General features: G+C 34.5%; 1 protein-coding gene across 4 annotated transcripts in view; it reads right to left on the bottom strand.

Annotated features, from left to right (window-relative positions):
• Positions 1-21,236, bottom strand: part of CdGAPr (GTPase-activating protein CdGAPr) — a 286,444-nt gene that overhangs the window by 172,302 nt on the left and 92,906 nt on the right. The window contains exon 1 of one of the 4 annotated variants that reach the window (XM_089090759.1): positions 1,943-2,170. The exons of the other annotated variants lie outside the window; for them this stretch is intronic. Within the exon in view, the coding sequence (XP_088946885.1) occupies positions 1,943-1,999 (57 nt within the window). The 5' untranslated portion in view covers positions 2,000-2,170. Of the gene's footprint in view, positions 1-1,942; positions 2,171-21,236 lie in introns of those variants that run through there. 4 annotated transcript variants of the gene reach the window in all.

Here is a 21,236-nt window from a genome sequence, read left to right on the forward strand (position 1 = left end):
TTCTCCATATTTAAACGATTGTTTTTTTGGGCTTAGGGGGGAAAAGGTACCTAGGTTAGGTTAGGTTACGTATTTAATATATGCTATGCTTTACCCACCCCGCTCCCACCCCTAATGTGCAAATATATAGCCCAAATTTGTATCTAAACTATTATATATTCATTCTATGTTACTTTATTTCATTAGCATTAACCAAACTTGACTTTTTTGCGGTGCCCGTACAATGCACCAGTACCTAAAACTTCAACACCAAGGAAACATCAGTTAGGAACCAAATCTAACGATACTTGACGTCCAATTTCAATTTGTATTCTTTAACCACAAAAATGGAACTCTTTTTAATAAATGAGCTCAGAATGCATTATTACAATAAACAGGAATTTTAAAAAAATGTAATACAAAAATACTCTTATAACAGAATGGACGAACAATATTCGTCTATATTCAAGGTTGCACCGGGATATGGGTTAGGAACCTATCACCAATTGAAAATAGAGGGCGGCCCCATAGAAGGCAAAGAATAATACATAATTTCAATTCATTTCAATAATATTCAACCTCCCCATCAATCCAGAATTGTATAGTAAAATTAGCATTAAAATTTGCTACAAAATAGTAATCACGGATATTTCATACAATATTAGTTTGACTAGTAGAAATAAGTTCCGTGGAGTTGGTACCTTCTAAAGGCTTAACCCGACTCCTAAGATTCGAGGTACAAATTTCCATATGATCACTACCAAACAAAACTCAAGGTATTTTGACAGAACAAATGGCGAGATGACAAATGACCCCAAGGTTTTAAATGTAAAAGTCACTGGAATCGGAGTCACTGCATATTTATGCCAACTGTGATATTTAAGTGTACTAAGTTGCGCTTCCGACTCCAAAATCACAGTCATAGCCTAAATTCTGAAAGACTCCGACTTTAGCAGTAATTCTACACAAGTTGAACTTCTTAGTCTGTTAGGAAGGTCTATGTGAGCAAACTAAACCAGATATAGACGTGGAATCATACAAATTTTCAAATGATTTTTACAAATGAATAAATTACTGGATCTTAATTTCAAATCCAGGATTCTTCACTGCAATTAATCATGGTCGCGAATTTTATCGCGTGACAAACGAAACATAAAATTTCTAAATGTTCAATTCTTAAATATTATTATTAACCACTCTTTTCAAATAGTTTTCCTAATTGTTAAAATAAATTCGAATTTGAAGCAAGAGAAAAAACAGCTGTTAAAAGAGTAACATGCCTTTTGGGATCTTGTTCCTTAAAAATCATGGTAAAGTAGGCCACGTGTTATCATTGAGTCATTGCTTACCATATTCCTTCAACCGCAAACAAATTCCTCCGAAAGACAGAAAAATAGTGCGGTTAATACTTTAATTTTTGTTCCAATCAACTATCCCTTTCAAATGCTTAAGCATACGACCCCCTCCCCTAATCTCAAGATTGAAAAACTTTTCCCAAATGTTCAAATAAGTCTACATTAAATAAAGGATTTTGGGTTTTAATAAGTTCACCCCCCTCCTGAAAATGCTCCCATGTCCTTGATCACTTTAGTAACATAAGGGTAAAGTTCTACGAAATCATATTATTGAGTTAGGAATAAAGTGAATACGCCATTCGATGCCTTTTTTTATGCTGATTACGAATATAATAATCATTTCTATCGTAAATGAATTTCAGCCACCCCCTTTATATGCCAATTCAGGGTTGGGTTAGGTTAGGTTGGGTTAGGTATATATAGGGGGAGGGGGGGACTGAAATTCATTTCCGATAGAAATGATTATTATATTCGTAATCAGCATAAATAAAGGCATCGAATAGTGTATTCACTTTGTTCCTAACTCAATAATATGATTTCGTAGAACTTTACCAACATAAGAAACTAAAACAGACACACACTTTAAAATGGCCAATAAAAGAACTTACGTTGCTATTGTCATCCACGTAAAAACTATAATATGAAAGTAAATTATCCGTCTTCATAACTAGAAAAAGCAAAGACTAACATAATCCATCAAATGAATTAGACTCCTAACTTTACACATAAGAGAACATCGTGTATCAAAAATACTATATCCAAAGTCGTTCTCTTTGTATTTACAGGAAGAACTAAACCGAGTAGCTCAATCAGAATTTTCTTTGGCATAAGGAGTCATCATCAAAATGTTTTTATTCTTTCACACTTTCACCGTGAGCATCAGCTATTCTTTTTGAAATGCCGAAATTCCTTTAGCGCGTTACACTATTATTGAGAAACCAATCAAATTGAGACCGTCCTTGACGACTCGAGTCTCGCGCCGGTGCGCTTACTCTAAGGGACTGTCAATCCCTTAGTATTTCTTAACTTTACTATATTCCTGTCCATTTTATGCAATCGATTGCTCTCTTTCTCATTATAGAATATGAGCAAGTACTTTTAGGTTTAAAATAGACTTATCAGTGGCCTTTTTATCAGTGGACTTATCAGACTTTCAGTGGCCAATTACTATAATTTTAGGAAAGAGGGGAATTATCTTAGGAAAGAGATTGTGAATCTTGCTGAAAGTTACAAAAACAAATTCAACATGTTTGAGAACTTGTAAGCAGAGATTTCAAGCTCTATCTAGAAAAATACAGAAATTTCAAGTTTTCGTCGAAAAGATGTCCAGAACGCCTTTTTTTCATCAAAGGTAGTTAATAAATGAAAAAATGGATTGAGCATCGAGAGCTGGCTCATTCAGACAGAAATTCAGAGTTCAAAGGCCCTCTTTGCTAAAAAAGAAATTTTATATAGCAAAGGGCAGCAATTTGCGAAGTTAAACATTAAAACAATAACAGCTCAAAATAGGCCAAAATCCCATCGAGCAAAAATTACGACAGAGATAGGGTTTAACTATGGCAAGCTATTTATATATTCTCCAAATTTCAGTGGCCTTACTGCAGCGCGTAGGCACAATCGTCCCTGAGCATATATCCAGTCTATTAAAATATGACGGTTACTATAGACGGTTCATACATTAAATAATTATAAAAAAAACCTTTTCCGAAAACAGGTTTTAAAAAGGAATACAGAGCTATACTAAACCAAAGACGAACAGAAATAAAGCCATAGAATCATTTCAGACTTAAAACGAACAGAAATTGGTACAATGGATAGATGAGACTCAAAACGACCAGAAATTACAATGAATAATCAAGTCAAACTTATAGCGACCAGAAATCACTACAAACAGGAGTAGGGCTAACGCCCTCTAAGCCTTCTAAGGCCAGAGCGTCATTTGCGCCAAATGAGTACCAAACGATTAATGAATATTAATGAATAATTAAATAATAATTGAATAATTAAATGAATATTAATGATTACCAAACGAACCGTATGGGAAGCGAGGAGGAAAACGAAAATTTAAGGAGCCATGTCTCGAAAGAAGAAATTGAACTAGTTTTAAGGAAAGCTAAAAAGAAAAAGTCCCCCGGTATAGACGGGCTGAGCTACGAGTTTTATTTGGAACTATGGGAAGAAATGGGGGATTTTTACGAAAAAGTCGTTAACGCTTTTATCACTGAGGGGTACCCGGAAGAGGAGGCAGTATTATCCCTTGTACACAAAAAGGGGGAACGATCTGAACTACGCAACTGGAGATCCATCTCCTTGCTTTGCTGCGACTATAAGCTTGCATCCCTAGTGCTAACAAAAAGACTAGGAAAAATAATGCCACATATACTAGGAAGCTACCAGTTCGGGAAGATGAAAGGAAGAAAAGCACAGCATATTTTGAGCGTTCTAAGAGATGTTTTATGTACTAAAGACTAGATGACCCGAAAGAACAATGAAGTGTGGAAGCCTACTTACTTTTTACGTGTAGATGTTGAGAAAGCATATGATTTAGTTGGCAGGGAAATTTTATGGTATTTGATGATTTTAAAGTATGGTTTTCATGAGGATTTTGTTCGTATGTTCAAAAGTCTTTACCCAAAACCAGTAGCTGTCATAAATGTAAATGGATCGCTTACAAGGAGGATTGATTTGGAGATATCGTTGAGACAGGGTGACCCGGCTTCGCCTTGCCTCTTTGAAATATACATTGATCCCTTGTTGAAGTACGTAGAAGACCGTATAATCGGTTTACCTCTCCGTAAGGAGATATGCTTAAAGGCCCTGGGGTTTATAGGTGACGCAACTTTTACCCTATCAAGTGTCAAAGATGTATAGGCAGTTCTACAAGGACTTGATTGGTATGAGAGGAATTTTAAGGTAAAAATCCACAAGGGAAAAAGCAATCTTTTACCAATACTGGAATCAGAAAATACGGAAGAAATGATACTGGAACTTTGGATAGCGAAACTAAAAAAAGGCGAAAATACTTGGAGTAACATGGACCCGTGAGATGAAGTTGGGTAAATTATGGGAAGAAAATATACAGAAAATTGAAGGGATGCTGGCGACGGCAAATGATATTGAAGAGTGTTCTTTGTTTTTTCAGAGCGACATATGTAAATGCATATTGTATTTACATATTTTATCCCCCAATTTCTTCAACAACAACATTATTGAGCCTCAAGACAGCTGTCATTCATCATGCATTCTCAATTCCATTGACATCTCCCTAGTATGCTATGCTGATGACACGCTGAATCTCAGCCGTACGCTTAACCGCCTTTAAGAAATATTCTATTCTCATGTCTGCAGTCCAACTACGAGAAAGTCGGTCTGAGATTTAACTCCCAAAAGTCGGAAGTCTTGCTTTATAATTGGAAGAATGACCCTCCTACTAATATCACACTAGGTGATTGCTCAGTAAAACCAGTTGATGAAATAGTATATCTGGGGCTGCCAATAGGTTCCTCATTACAGCATACCCGTTCCCTCCTGATCTCACATCTTTAAGGGCGAATATCCAGCTCCTATGCTTTGATCGTTAAATCCACTCTGAACTTTATCCATCCACTACTGGCAAGTATTTACAACGCTAACGCTCTGCCACATATATTATGTGTGACCCCTTTCTGGAATTTATTGACAAAACGTGAAAAGACTAAAATCCGATCTTTATTTTTCCGTTTTGCAAAGTACCTACTAAAATTGCCACCTTGGACAAAAAATAGTTTTCTGATTCGGCGCTACAACCTAGCGGACCCAATTCTAGCTGTTGAGACACTTATTAGCCGGCAAAAAACAAAACCAGCAATTGTAAAGCACGAGTGGGCAAGTTTGCTTGTTTAATTTTCCCTCTTGTTTCCCTTTTTATTTTTTTTTTTTTTTTCTCCTTTCAAAAGTTGTTGTCTTTGTTCCTATTTTCGAAGAAGTTGTTGTTTCTGTTGTAATTTTTGAGTATGTTATCTTTCAGTTTCCACTTTTCGTACTATTTTGTATACTATTTAAGAAGTTGTTGCTTTTGTTGTAATTTTTTTTTTTTAGTATATTATCGTTTTGTTTCCTCTTTTCGCATTTTTGTATACTCTGTCATTGTACATTTATTGTATACGACGGGTTTTCAATATATATTATATTATTATTATTGTCTACCACTACTATTCTATTTTGCGCCAGCTTTCGAGCTAAGAGAATAGAAAAGAATAGGGAGTGCTAAGAGAATAGAAAAAATTATTTGAAGGTTTGTGTGGAGAGGAAAAATTGAAAAGTTGAACATGAAAATGCTGAGCATGAAGCTTTGTACCAAAAGTAAAAGGAGAAATAGGAGTGGTAAATTATAGGAATGTATGCCAATCACTTTTTTGGAGGAATGCTAATGAGATGCTCCAAAGGGACGATGAATTTGGATGTTTGGAGAGACAATGGCTACTACCGGTCTTGAACGAAGTAGTGGAGGAACAAGTTTTGACGCTAGTGGAAGAGGTCCCTGATCAGTTAAAGTAAACAGCGGAAACTTTTCAGAGAATTGACATCAAAAGGAGTTTTTCAGGATTGAGTCAGAAAGAAAGAAAAAGGGTCATAGATGATTACATATGGACCCGAGAGGACGATTTTCCATACCATGTTAAAGAAAAAGAACCTTTCATGAATTTTGATGCGGCTTTCAAAAATCTAAATGAAGTACCGTGTGACACTAGAGGAAGAGAGGTGATGTTTATACTGATACACGCCATATTACCTTACCAAGATAGATTAAGCCGTTTCAAGAAGGGCGAAATAAAGGAGTACAACCCGTGCCATGAAATGGTGGTTGATGGTTTACAGCATGAATTTATAGAATGTATTTTTTACAAAGAAGTTTTTAGTTTTATTTTTGATATTTTTAGGGGTGAGAATATACAGATGGTGAGTTTAAATAGTAAAAAAATAATTTAAAGTTAGATTTTGAAAGAAAAGGTGATGAAAAGAGGCAGAAACGAATGTTATTAATAGTGATATGGTCATGTACACATATTTGGAAGATGAGGAAAAAGAAAAAAAGAGTTGAGTTAGAGAGATTGAAAGGAGTAGATAGGGGGAAAGTAGAACTTTTGAGAAAGAATAAAAAACGGAATGAGAGAATTGATGAGGAATGGATAGAGTTTGGTAAACATTTGATTTTTTTTTTTTTTTTTTTTTTTTTTGTAAGGTAATCAGGTAAAGTATTAATTTTATTTGGAAATTTCAAGTTTATGGGTAATTTGTTAGAATTTTTGAACCCTTCTTCCTAAATAAGTATTGTGTTGTTTAAGTATATGTTTTATTGTTTGTTGAGGTTTTTGTAAGGAAGTAATGGTTCAAATTGTATTTATATATATATATATATATATATATATATATATATATATATATATATATATATATATATATATATATATATATATATATATATATATATATATATATATATATATATATATATATATTTTTTTTTTTTTTAATGGAAGCTTGGAGGGGTAATATAAAGTTTGGAATGTAGTTGAAGCCACCACCAAAGGATTCTCCTAAGGAGGGGGAGCATCCTACAAGCGGGACGTGCGGTGTATTTTGTTTTGTTTTTATTTGCGTTGTAGTATGCCCCGGAGAGTAACCTGTTGTATTTGATTGCCTTAATTCATTTTTAGTTGGTATAAAAGAGAAATTATTTTTTTTCTGTTTTGATAAAAAGAGTCTATAGTTAGGATGATGAAAATGTTATATTGGATTAATTTAGTTTTTTAAATTTCAGAGATATAAAAGAGGAGAAAATAGAGGAAGAGAAGTTTTTGGGTGGTTTTAGTTTGTTTGAAGTTTGTAATTTTGTTGAATTTATTTTTTAATAGGAGAAAAATGAAGATTAGGGGTAAAAGGGAAAAAGGGGAAAGAATAGAAAAAAGGAAAGGAAAAAAAATGATAATATAGGATAAAAAAACAGAAAATGATAGTGAAGGCTAATAATCCTTATTAAAAATTTTGATCATGTTAAATATTTGTGTTTTCATCAATATTGTTTGGATAACAAATTAAAAAAATTAATGTCGTTTTTAAATTAGTGTAGGTGCATTAAAGTTTTTGAAATAATGTGAAAAAGATTATTATGTCACCGAGAGGAGAGGAGGTGGTATTTAAAAGAAAAGCGTCATTTGCGCTTTACTGAAAACAAAATATATTTGAAACATTTTCACTTTTACAACGCCAATAATCAAGAATTACTAAGACCTCCAGGAATGGTTATCAGTCGACTTTCATTAGTTCTTTTCAGTAATTAAATTGAAAAAAAAATCAGCTGAAAGTAAGGGGCAACATTAAAAATTAAAACGAACAGAAATTATTACGCATATGACGGGGTTCGCCCCCCGGCAGTACCTCGCTCTTTGCGCTAAAGTTCGAATTTCGTTCCAATTCTTTAAGAATGACCCCTGAATCACAAAGGCCGTTTAATTAGATTAAATACCTCTTTTGAAAGTACGAAAGATACTTGCATGTTTTTTAATATTAATATGTTTTATAAATTAATATCTAATAATAGCATGTTTTCTAATATTTTCAAGCAATATTTTTAATCACCCAGAATAAATTTTTCGCAAAAACTAAATCAATTATTAATGAATACAGACAGCTGGCGAGCAGACCGTAATAAAGAGCATAGTAAAGATTTACCCCCTTGAATATTAGGATATCATCCGCTTTTAATGTGTCCTGAAGATTCCGTTCTCTTAGTTTAAATATATAAAGAGACCCTGGACGCTTCAAATGAAATGTCATCCAATTTAAATTTTATCTCGTGATTTATTCAAGAGAATATTTCCTTAAATATTTTCTTCAGGCCTCGAGTCGATAAGGAGTCGGATAAAAAAATAACAAAACAAAGCCGAAACTAATATTTTACAAAAAATAAGAAACTGAGCAGTAATTTTTATGAACAGGAAGAAAATTATATTAGAAGAAACACTATTAGCCACTCATAAATTTACAAGGCTTGAACAAGTAACAATTGGAGGAAGAAACACACTTACATATACAAGTATAAAACTGAAGGGGATCCTTAGGAGGAGTTAAATTTATTTTTCCAGTTATCATCAGGAACGTACACAGGTGGACCAGTCTTTATAGCCTGCCTTCCTTATTTCACTAAAAGAAATATTGATTCTCCTGTAGTTTCCTTTCGTAAAGTTTAAATGCAATTCGCCTATTTTTTGCGCTATTCTTTCCGAATTCAGCCGACCCCAAAATAAACTCATGCGTACGTGCCTATACCTCATCCCACGACTGATTTGGCCCTCGTCTCATATTAATAGAGAGTAGAGGTATTTATCTTGCATTCCATCTCTCTAAAGAAACAAGTTTTGTACGCGTGCCATACGAGTAGAGATGCCTTATTGACTCCGAGGGGGGCACCAAATATGGGCATAGAGTCATTAGGGAGACCACGTGGTTTATGGTTTTCTCACTGAGAATGAAAAAACAGAATTTTTCTCACTTGAAAAAACAGGAATTTTATCACTTTGATGGATGTTTTATTGGATGCTTATGTGTGTTGGTCAATTTATTTGATGTTTTTCATGGATATCAACAGCAATTCATGTCTTTTTTATGGTTTTTGTCAGTGAGAATGAAAAAACAGGAACTTTCTCACTTTAATGGATGTCAACAGCAATTTATGTCTGGTTTATGGTTTTTGTCAATGAGAATGAAAAAACAGAATTTTTCTCAGTTGAAAAAACAGGAACTTTCTCACATTGATGGATGTTTTCTTGGACGGTTATGTGTGTTGGTCAATTTATTTGATGTTTTTCATGGATGTCAACAGCAATTTATGTATGTCTTATGGTTTTTGTCAGTGAGAATGGAAAAACAGCATTTCTCTCACTGTGCTGTCAATCATTAACCAAATTGTGTCCGGGAAAAGATTAGTAATGTTTGACAGGTACTGTTCCAGGAATAGATCCATGTCATTAATGTCTTTGCCTTGAAAACAACTCTACTGGTCAAACTCCAAAGATATTAATAACCAAACGTCATGGAAACAATTCTCAAAGAAACATCTTAGTGATGAATTGTTTTCGTGTGGGAATCAGGTTTCTTAGTAATTTGAAATGTGTCAGCGAAGAGATGCCAAAAACAAAAGGAACACGCTGAAATTACGTTCATTATTTGGGCGAAACCGTTGTAGACATTTTATGGAATTATTTCGGCGAAACAGTTAGAGACATTTTAAAAGATGATTTAAAAGATGATTTTAGAAGAGGATTTGAGGGTGAAATTCTGTGGTCATTATAATAGAAAAGCTCCATTTGAACAGTGTTGTGAGGTCCCCTAACACAACCCCGAAGGGTTCCAATGCCCCCACCCAAAACCCGACCGACGCCCCCGGGCCGCCAACGGTCGCCGGGCTCCCCAAGGGCCCCCCGCCCCCCCAAGGCTCCTGAACCCCCCATTTTGATACTTTTTTAAGGCTTTATTATATCTTTTCAGAACAAATTATTATTTTAGGGAATTATTTCGGCGAAACAGTTAGAGACATTTTAAAAGATGATTTTTGAAGAGATTTTAGAAGAGGATTTGAGGGTGAAACTCTGTGGTCGTTATAATACACAATTTCCATTTGAACAGTGTTGTGAGGTCCTCTACCCCAACCCCAAAGGGTTCCAATCCCCCTACCCCAACCCCCAACGAAGCCCCCCGGCCGCAAAGGTCCTCCAACCTTCCAAAGGACCCCCCGACCCTCAAGGGCCCCCCCAGACCCTCAAAGACCCACCCAAGGCCCCGGCGTTTGGTGATGTGTGTTGTCTGAAACCGAGGATTTGGGTTGTATGGGTTGCTATTTTTTAATTTTCTGAGTTGGATTTCTTAGTCTTTTATAGGTATGTGTTGCCTGAAACCCATAATTTGGGATAGGTGGTTCGCTATTTATGTCTTTCATGTGCTTGTTTTCTTCCCTGTCATAGGTGTGGGTTGTCAGAATATTATGATTTGGGATGTGTCGTTTGCTAGTTGAACTTTTCAGAGCTCGGATTCTTAGTCTCTCATAGTCGTTTGCTGTCTGAAACCTATAGTTTGGGATGAATAGTTTGCTTTTTCAGGCTTTTATGAGCTAGTTTTCCTAGTATTTCTTAGGTTTGTGTTGTCTGAAAATTATGATTTGGGATTCGTAAATTGCTATTTCGGATTTTTCTGAGCTAGATTTCTTAGTCTTTCGTTGGTGTGTGTTGTCTGAAACCTATGATTTGGGATGGGTGGATTGCTATTTTTGACTTTTCTGAGCTGGATTTCTGAGCCATTCATAGGTGTGTGTTTTCTGAAACTTATGATTTGAGATGGTTAATTTGCTATTTCCGTCTTTTATTAGCTAGGTTTCTTAGCCCTTCATAGGTTTGTGTTGTCAGAAAATTATGATTTGGGATGTGCAATTTGCTTTTTGAAATTTTCAGAGCTAGGATTAATAGTCCCTCATAGGTGTTTGTTGTCTGAAACCTATAGTTAGGGATGAATAGTTTGCTATTTCAGGCTTTTCTGAGCTAGGTTTCTTAGCCTTTTGTAGGTGTGTGATGACTGAAATGTATGAATCGGGCTATGTACCTTATTTTTTTAGGCTTTTCTGAGCTAAATTTCTGAGTATTTCGTTGGTTTGTGTTCTCTGAAACCAATGATTCGGGATGGACGTGTTGCTGTTTATCTACTTTTCTGAACTGGATTTCTTATTCTTTCGTAGGTGTGTGGTGTCTGAAACCTATGATTTGGGATGAGTGGTTTGCTATTTTTGAATTTTATGAGCTAGATTTCTTAGCCTTTAATAGGTGTTTGCTGTCAGATAATTATGATTTGAAATGTGTAGTTTGCTTTTTGGACTTTTCAGAGCTATGATTATTAGTCTCTCTTAGGCGTTTATTGTCTGAAACTTCTAGTTTGGGATGAATAGTTTTCTATTTCAGGCTTTTCTGAGATAAGGTTTCCTAGTATTTCGTAGGTGAATGTTGTCTGAAACTTATGATTTGGGTTATGTAAATTACTATTTCGGGCCTTTCTAAGCTAGATGTCTTAGTCTTTCGTTGGTGTGTGTTGTCTGAAACCTATGATTTGGGTTGGGTGGACTAATATTTTGGACATTTCTGAGCTTGATTTCTTAGCCGTTCATAGGTGTTTTTTGTATGAAACCTCTGATGTGGGATGGTTAATTTGCTATTTTTGACTTTTCTAAGCTAGGTATCTTAGCCTTTCGTAGGCGTGTCTTGTCAGAAAATCATGTTTTGGGAAGTTTAGTTTGCTTTTTGGTCTATTCAGAGATAGGATTTTTAGTCCCTTATAGGTGTTTGTGGTCTGAAGCCTACAGTTTGGGATGAGTTGTTTTCTATTTCAGTCTTTTATGAGCTAAGGTTTCTTAGTATTTCATAGGTGTGTGTTGTCTGAAACTTATGATTTGAGGTGTGTACTTTGCTATTTCCGACTTTTCATAACCTGATTTCTTAGTCTTTTGTAGGTGTGTGTTGTCTGAAACCTATGATTTGGGATGTGTGGGTTGCTATTTTTTGACTTTTCTGAGCTGGATTTCATAGCCTTTCGTAGGTGTGTGTTGACTGAAACCTATGATTTGGGAATGAGTGGTTTGCCATTTTTGACTTTTCTGAGCTAGATTTCTTAACATTTCATAGGTTTGTGCTTTCAGAAAATTATGATTTGGGAGGTGTAGTTTACTTTTTGGATTACTCAGAACTAGGATTCATAGCCCATCATAGGTGTTTGTTGTCTGGAACTTCTAGTTTGGAATGAATAGTTTACTATTTCAGGCTTTCCTGAGCCATGGCTTCTTAGTATTTCTTAGGTGAATATTGTCTGAAACCTTTGATTTGGGATATTTAAATTACTATTTCGGGCTTTTCTGAGTTGGATTTCTTAGTCTTTCATAGGTATGTGTTGTCTGAAACCCATGATTTGGGATGGGTGGTTTGCTATTTTTGACTTTTCTGAGCTGGATTTCTTACCCTTTCATAGGTGTGTGTTGTCAGAAGATTATGATTTGGGATGTGTAGTTTGCTAGTTGGACTTTTCAGAGCTAGGATTCTTAGTCTCTCATAGACGTTTGTTGTCTGAAACCTATAGTTTGGGATGAATAGTTTGCTATTTCAGACTTTTATGAGCTAGGTTTCCTAGCATTACATAGGTGTGTGTAGTCTGAAACTTATGATTTGGTCTATATAAATTACTATTTCGGGCTTTTCTGCGCTAGATTTCTTAGTCATTCGTTGATGTGTACTGACTAAAACCTATGATTTGGGATGGGTGAATTACTATTTTTGACTTTTCTGAGCTGGATTTCTTAGCCGTTCATAGGTGTGTTTTGTCTGAAACTTATGATTTGGGATGGTTAATTTGCTATTTCCGGCTTTTATTAGATAGGTTTCTTAGCCTTTCATAGGTATGTGTTGTCAGAAAATTATGATTTGGGATGTTTAGTTTGCTATTTGGACTTTTCAGAGCTAGGATTCTTAGTCCATCATAGATGTTTGTTGTCTGAAACCAATAGTTTGGGAGGAGTAGTTTGCTATTTCAGGCTTTTATGAGCTAGGTTTCTTAGCCTTTCGTAGGTGTGTGTTTACTGAAACTTATGATTTGGGATATTTAAATTACTATTTCGGGCTTTTCTCAGCTAGATTTCTTAGTCCTTCGTTGGTGTTTGTTGTCTGAAACCTTTGTTTTGGGATGTGTGGGTTGCTATTTTTTGACTTTTCTGCGCTGGATTTCTTAGCCTTTCATAGGTGTGTGTTGACTGAAACCTATGATTGGGATGAGTGGTTTTTTTTTTTTTAGTTTTCTGAGCTGGATTTCTTAGCCTTTCATAGGTGTGTGTTGACTGAAACCTATGATTGGGATGAGTGGTTTGCAATTTTCGACTTTTCTGAGCTAGATTTCATAGCCTTTCATAGGTATGTGTTGTCAGAAAATTATGATTTGGGATGTGTAGTTTGCTTTTTGGACTTTTCAGAGCTATGATTCTTAGTCTCTCATTAGCGTTTGTTCTCTTAAACTTCTAGTTTGGGGTGAATAGTTTGCTATTTCAGGCTTTTTCGAGATAAAGTTTCCCACTTTTTTATTTGTGACCGTTGTCTGGAAATCATGATTTGGTTTATGTAAATTACCAAATCGGCTTTTCTAAGAAATATTTTCTATTATTTCGTTGGTGTATGTTGTTTAAAACCTATGATTTGGGATGTATGGGTTGCTATTTTCGACTTTTTTGAGCTGGATTTCTTAGCCTTTCATAGGTGTGTGCTTTCAGAAAATTATGATTTGGAAGGTGTAGTTTGCTTTTTGGACTTTTCAGAGCTATGATTGTTAGCCTTTTATAGGTGTGTACTGTCAGAAAATTATGATTTGGGATTTGTAGCTTGCTTTTTGGACTTTTCAGAGCTAGGATTCTTAGTCCCTCATAGGTGTTTGTTGTCTGAAACCTATAGTTTGGGATGAGTAGTTTGCTATTTCATGCTTTTCTAATCTAAGGTTTCTTAGTATTTCGTAGGTGTGTGTTGTCTGAAACCTATGATTTGGGATGTGTGGGTTGCTATTTTTTTTACTTTTCTGAGCTGGATTTCTTAGCCTTTCGTAGGTGTGTGTTGTCTGAAACCTATGATTTGGATTGTGTGGGTTGCTATTTTTGACTTTTCTGAGCTGGATTTCTTAGCCTTTCATAGATGTGTGCTGTCAGAAAATTATGATTTGGGTTTTGTAGTTTGCTTTTTGGACTTTTCAGAACTAGGATTTTTAGTCTCTCATAGGTGTTTGGTGTCTGAAACCAACAGTTTGGGATGAGCAGTTGGCAATTTCAGACTTTTCTGAGCTAAGATTTCTTAGTATTTCGTAGGCGAATGTTGTTTGAAACTTATGATTTGGAATATGTAAATTACTATTTCGGGCTTTTCTAAGCTAGATTCCTTGTCTTTCGTTGGGGTTTGTTGTCTGAAACCTATGATTGGGGGTGTGGGTCGCTATTTTTTTTACTTTTCTGAGCTGGATTTCTTAGCCTTTCATATGTGTGTTTTGACTGCAACTTATGATTTGGGATGAGTGGTTTTCTATTTTTGACTTTTCTTAGCTGTATTTCATAGCATTTCATAGATGTGTGCTGTCAGAAAATTATGATTTGGGATTTGTAGTTTGCTTTTTGGACTTTTCAGAGCTAGGATTCTTTGTCCCTCATAGGTGTTTGTTGTCTGAAACCAACAGTTTGGGATGAGTAGTTGGCTATTTCAGGCTTTTCTGAGCTAATGTTTCTTAGTATTTCGTAGGTGTGTGTTATCTGAAACTTATGATTTGAGGTGCGTAATTTGCTATTTCCGACATGATCCATTTCCTACTATTTCCGACTATTTCCCCAAAATAACATAAAAAGTTTCCACTTCAGTTCAGATTTTTCTAAAAGAGATGAAAAAATTTAAAATACTGTACCAAATTTTTCAATGAAGATAGAAAAGTTCAAGTTCTCTTTTGGATTTTACCAAAAGAAAACAAGTCAATTCTTATTCCTCCAGAGAAAATAAAAAGCTTCTACTTCAGTTTTAAGTTCACCAAGACAAAAAAAGTGTAAAATTTAGTTCAAAATTTTCCGTAGAATATAGTAGAAGTTATGGTATGATTTGTGATTTTTTTCCATAAACATAAAAATAAGTTTCACTTTAATTCTAAATATTCTTAAATTCAGTTCCGACTTGTTTCAAAGAGATGAAACATTTAAAATACTGTTCCAAATTTTTCATAGAAGATAGAAGAGTTCAAGTTCTCTTTTGAATTTTACCAAAGAACACAATTCAATTCTAATTTCTCTAGAGAAAATAAGAATCTTCCACTTCAGTTTCAAGTTCACCAAGACATAAAAAATATAAAGTTCACTTCTAATTTTTCCGTAGAAGATAGGAAAAGTTATACTATGATTGTGATTATTTTCCATGAAGATAAAAAGTTTCACTTTAATTCTAAATTTTCTTAAATTCAATTCCGACCTTTCTCAAAGAGATGAAAAATTTAAAGTTCTGTTCCAAATATTTTCCCGGAAGAAGAAAAGTTCAACTTTGATTCTGAATTTTCTCAATGAAAATGAAATAAGTTATTGATCAATTCTATTTTCCCAAAATAATATAAGAATTTCCACTTCAGTTCAGATTTTTTTCTCAAAGAGATGAAGAAATTTAAAGTTCTGTTCCAAATTTTTCATAAAAGATAGGAAAAGTTATGCTTTGATCGTGAATATTCAAGTTCTATTCTGAATTTTACCAAAGAACACAATTCAATTCTAATTTCCACAATAAAAAATTTGAAGTTCAGTTCTAAATTTTTCCGTAGAAGATAGGAAAAGTTATACTATGATTTGTGATTATTTTCCATGAAGATAAAAAGTTTCACTTTAATTCTAAATTTTCTTAAATTCAGTTCCGACTTTTCTCAAAGAGATGAAAAATTTAAAATACTGTTCCAAATTTTTCATAGAAGATAGAAAAAGTTATACTTTGATTGTGAATATTCTTCATGAAGATATAAAGCTCCACTTTAATTCTGGCTCTACTTTAATTCTGAGTTTTCTTGAAGAACTGCAAAATGTACAAGTTCTCTTCTGAATTTTCTTAGAGAAGAGAAAAAAAGTTAGCTCAATTCTGAAATTTACCAATTAAAATGAATAAGCTTTCATTTCAGTTCCTAATTTCTCAAAGACATAAAACATTTAAAGTTCAATTCTAAATTTTTCCATATATGATAGTAATGGCTATACTATGTTTGTGATTATTTACCATGAAGATAAAAAGTTTCAGTTTATCTCTAATTTTTCTTAACTTCAGTTCATTTATCTAAACACCAAAAACAATAGGTTAGGTTAGGATAGGTATAAATAAATATTAATAAATAATTAGAAAAATTTCTCCATGTTTAAGTTAAGTTAGGTTAGGTTAACTTATCATGAGCGCTCATGATAAGATAATCTAACCTAACTTAAACATGGTAAAAAGATTAAATTAGGCTAGGTTAGGCTAGATTAAGATAGGTTAGGTTAGGTTAAGTTAGCTTAGGTTAGATTAAGTTAGGTTAGGTTAGGTTAGGTTAGGTTGGATTAAGTGAGGTTAGGTTAAGTTAGGTTAGGGTAGGTTAAGTTAAGTTAGGTTAGGTTAGATTAAGTTAGGTTAGGCTAAGTTAGGTTAGGTCTAGTTAACCTATGTACGCGCGCGTACGTAGTTTAACCAGACCTAACCTAACTTAATCTAACCTAACTTAATCTAACATAACCTAACCTAACAATGAGCGCTCATGATAAGCTAAGCTAACCTAACTTAAAAATGGTAAAAAGATTAAATTAGGTTAGGTTAGGCTAGATTAAGTTAGGTTAGGTTAAGTTAGGTTAGGTTGGATTAAGTTAGGTTAGGTTAAGTTAGATTAAGTTAGGTTAGGTTAAGTTAGGTTAGGTTATGTTAGATTAAGTTAGGTTAGATTAAGTTAGGTTAGGTCTGGTTAACCTACGTACGCGCGCGTACGTACGCTAATCAGACCTAACCTAACTTAACCTAACCTAACTTAATCTAACATAACCTAACCTAACTTAACCTAACCTAACTTAATCTAACTTAACCTAACCTAACTTAATCCAACATAACCTAACTTAACCTAACCTAACTTAATCTAACCTAACCTAACCTAACTTAACCTAACGTAATCTAGCCTAACCTAATCTAATTTAATCTTTTTACCATGTTTAAGTTAGGTTAGCTTAGCTTATCATGAGCGCTCATTGTTAGGTTAGGTTATGTTAGATTAAGTTAGGTTAGGTTAAGTTAGGTCTGGTTAACCTATGTACGCGCGCGTACGTAGGTTAACCAGACCTAACCTAACTTAGCCTAACCTAACTTAATCTAACATAACCTAACCTAACTTAACCTAACCTAACTTAATCTAACTTAACCTAACCTAACTTAATCCAACCTAACCTAACCTAACCTAAATTAACCTAACCTAATCTAACCTAACCTAACTTAATCTAACCTAACTTAATCTAACCTAACCTAACCTAATTTAATACTTTGCCCATGATTAAGTTAGGTTAGCCTAGATTATCATGGGTTCTACTTATAATTTAACCTAAAAAGAAAAAACAGTTGAGAAAATATTCTATCTATTTATTAATATTTATTTATACCTAACCTATCCTAGCCTATTGTTTTTGGTGGTTAGATGAATGAACTGATTTTTTTTTTATTATTTTGGGGAAATAGAATTGATCATGTCAGAAATAGCAAATTACACACCTCAAATCATAAGTTTCAGATAACACACACCTACAAAATACTAAAAAACCTTAGCTCAGAAAAGCCTGAAATAGCCAACTACTCATCCGAAACTGTTGGTTTCAGACAACAAACACCTATGATGGATTAAGAATCCTAGCTCTGAAAAGTCCAAAAAGCAAAGTACAAATCCCAAATAATAATTTTCCGACAGCACACATCTATGAAATGCTAAGAAATATAGCTCAGAAAAGTCAAAAATTGAAAACCACTCATCCCAAATCATAGGTTTCAGTCAACACACACCTATGAGAGACTAAGAAATCAAGCTCAGAAAAGTAAAAAAAAATAGCAACACACACATCCCAAATCATAGGTTTCAGACAACACACCCCAAAGAAAGACAAGAAATCTAGCTTAGAAAAGCCCGAAATAGTAATTTACATATTCCAAATCATAAGTTTCAGACAACATTCACCTACGAAATACTAAGAAACCTTAGCTCAGAAAAGTCTGAAATAGCCAACTACTCATCCCAAACTGTTGGTTTCAGACAACAAACACCTGTGAGGGACTAAGAATCCTAGCTCTGAAAAGTCCAAAAAGCAAACTACAAATCCAAAATCATAATTTTCTGACAGCACACACCTATGAAAGGCTAAGAAAAGCAGCTCAGAAAAGTCAAAAATAGCAACCCACACAATCCCACAGTAGAATTGTTTCCGAGGCAAAGATATTAATGACTTGGATCTATTCCTGGAGCAGTACCTGTCAGACATTATTAGACTTTGCCCGGAAACAATTTGATTAATGACTGACAGCAAAGTGAGAAAAATATTGTTTTTCCATTCTCACTGACAAAAACCATAAAACATACATAAATTGCTCTTGACATCCATGAAAAACATCAAATAAATTGACCAACACACATAACCGTCCAAGAAACAACCATAAATGTGAGAAAATTCCTATTTTTTCAAGTGAGAAAAATTCTGTTTTTTCATTCTCACTGACAAAAACCATAAAACAGAAATAAATTGCTGTTGACATCCATTAATGTGAAAAAGTTCCTGTTTTTCAAATTCTCACTGACAAAAACCATAAAACAGACATGAACTGCTGTTGATATCCATGAAAACATCAAATAAATTGACAAACACACACAAGCATCCAAGAAAACATCCATTAAAGTGAGAAAATTCCTGTTTTTCCAAGTGAGAAAAATTCTGTTTTTTCATTCTCAGTGAGGAAACCATAAACCACGTGGTCTCCCTAATGACTCTATGCCCATATTTGGTGCCCCCCTCGGAGTCAATTAGGCATCTCTACTCATACGAGTGGTCGCTGACTTCCCGCCAGCTGGCGTACATCTTGGAACGCCACGTTTGCTCTACAGCTCCGCCACGCTTGACACGCTCCCCAAAATGCTCGGCACAGATCCGCCACGGTTGGCACGTGCTACCTGGTGTACATGATTTCAGAGAGAGAGAGTGACCCCTCGGTGCCATAGTTTCCTCTTGACTGACATACTCATCTGCAATAAACTTCCACCTGACAAAGTCAAAATACATTCTCAGCAATAAGCAAGTTTTGGGCAATAGCAGTTTAAGATTTTGAAGTGGCAAGGCAAGTGATGTAGGAAATAGTGTGTTCCGAACGAGAATGGATACAAAAGGAGCCACCTTACGATTCTTCATACGTCACCAATCGAGACAGTGGGAGCGATCACCTTCAGTGGTTTGTTAACTCAAAGCCCGTTTTTTTCTGGAAATGCATTGACTTTGGATTGTCAAGTGAGCTCTACTGCAAAAAGGGCAGAATCAAATATTAGCAAATCCTAGTATGATCTTTGATTTCTTCCACTTAATTACATAAAAAAACTGTTTCAGTTATGAACAGTTTATCTCACCAACAAATATGCTATTTTACGACAATTAAGACGGAAATAGAATAGCCCAAACCGTAGACGAACTTTACAATTATACATTTCAACATGAACAATTTGAAAAACAAAAGTTTCCTTGCGGAGAATCAAAGCAAGCTAATCAAACAGGAAGTGGCGAAGTAAACATTTTCTCATCCCCTCATAAAGCATCTATCAACTAAGCCAAAGATCACCCTAAACCACTACATTTGTCCCATCTACTTAAATTCACCATTTCTGGAAAACATCAAGAAGAAAACGATAACATAACCGATTATTACTGTCTCTGCAAACTAATTGAGGGGGGATGAAATTCGCCAACAGGGAATTCATGACGTAGAGAGACCATTAAGTTATCAACCCAGTGTGACAGAAAGGCTGCGATTAGAAAAATAGAACGAGGCGTGTGGCAAAGAGAACCGGAAGCTAATCATATTTTCATTTCCAAGCATAAAGAAGTTTCTTGGCATAAAATCTTAAAATGATTGAAGATGATAACTTTGTAAAATTTCAGCCGATACTCAAAGAGGATCAGATATGACTGAGGCTGATGCTTTAGTCGGTCACCCAAGATACAATTTCTTACTCCAGGTAATGAAAAAATGAAATCTCCCTTTTGTTTTTCATATTGAATGGATTCAAACAGAAAGAGGATGGATGCGGAAACTAAAATCAACATAGAATAGATAAATGAACAAGGCCAACCAGAATGTGGAGGTAAGTCCAAAAAACTAACAAATGATTCTTAAGATTTTATCAAAGCCTTTCAAGAATTGCTGAATTTGTCGACTGAATAGCATTACAAAGAATATTCTATACACAAGTAAAAGTCTACTAAACCTTATAATGGACCGAACTTACCCAATGTTCGAGGAAAACCCTCACTCTCTCCATCCCCTAACCTCTCCCAAAGGTGCAATATGAAAGAATTCACCACTTCCAAAAAAACTTATTTGCAACTAAAATTCAGAGTTTGTATTTTGTTTTCTACTGTGAGTTGTTTTATATAACGGGCACACTACATCGTGTTATACTTTTGTGTAGAGGCGGGGGTGGGAGTCTCAGTGAGAGAGAGATCACTTAAACTTTTAATTATCCTCACTTCTTTCTAAAATATGTTTTCTTTTTTTTATCTTTGTGTTTTGTCAATAGTTTCAGCATAAAAAGAAATATTTATTTAAAAGTTTATGTAATTTAGTTTATGAAAGTTTATATAATTATATGTTATATAATTTAGGCTCCCTATAGCAATATTTTGCATCCATGATTACTAGTTTCCAGAATTTCAGATAAAACTTCACATTATAGCCCATGCAAACCTTTTGTTTCGATTTCAGCCCTATCCTCCAAAAGGAGAACAGCGCGAGTGTCTGGCAGACAGTCGCCGAAATTATGAGATAACTTTTGAGGGCTTTTGAAAAAAAATTGAATCTATTGTTTTTTTTTGTTTTGTTTCTTCAATACGCTAAGTTTCCACCTCGTTCCACCTTCCACCTCGCATGCCCAGAACGAAAGTCAGTAGGCTATCTGACGTTTTCATATTTTTGCAAATAATAAAATTCAACTTTCTGGAGGATTTTGTTTTTGTCCCAGGATGTAGACGAAGCAGATTATAGAAACTGCAATTTAAAAAAAGGAATAAATAAATAAAACTAAACATACCAAACATTT

This window comes from Artemia sp. Qi Xiang Cuo, chromosome 6 (assembly GCF_049724085.1).
Source record: "Artemia sp. Qi Xiang Cuo chromosome 6, ASM4972408v1, whole genome shotgun sequence".
Lineage (NCBI taxonomy): Eukaryota > Metazoa > Arthropoda > Branchiopoda > Anostraca > Artemiidae > Artemia > Artemia sp. Qi Xiang Cuo.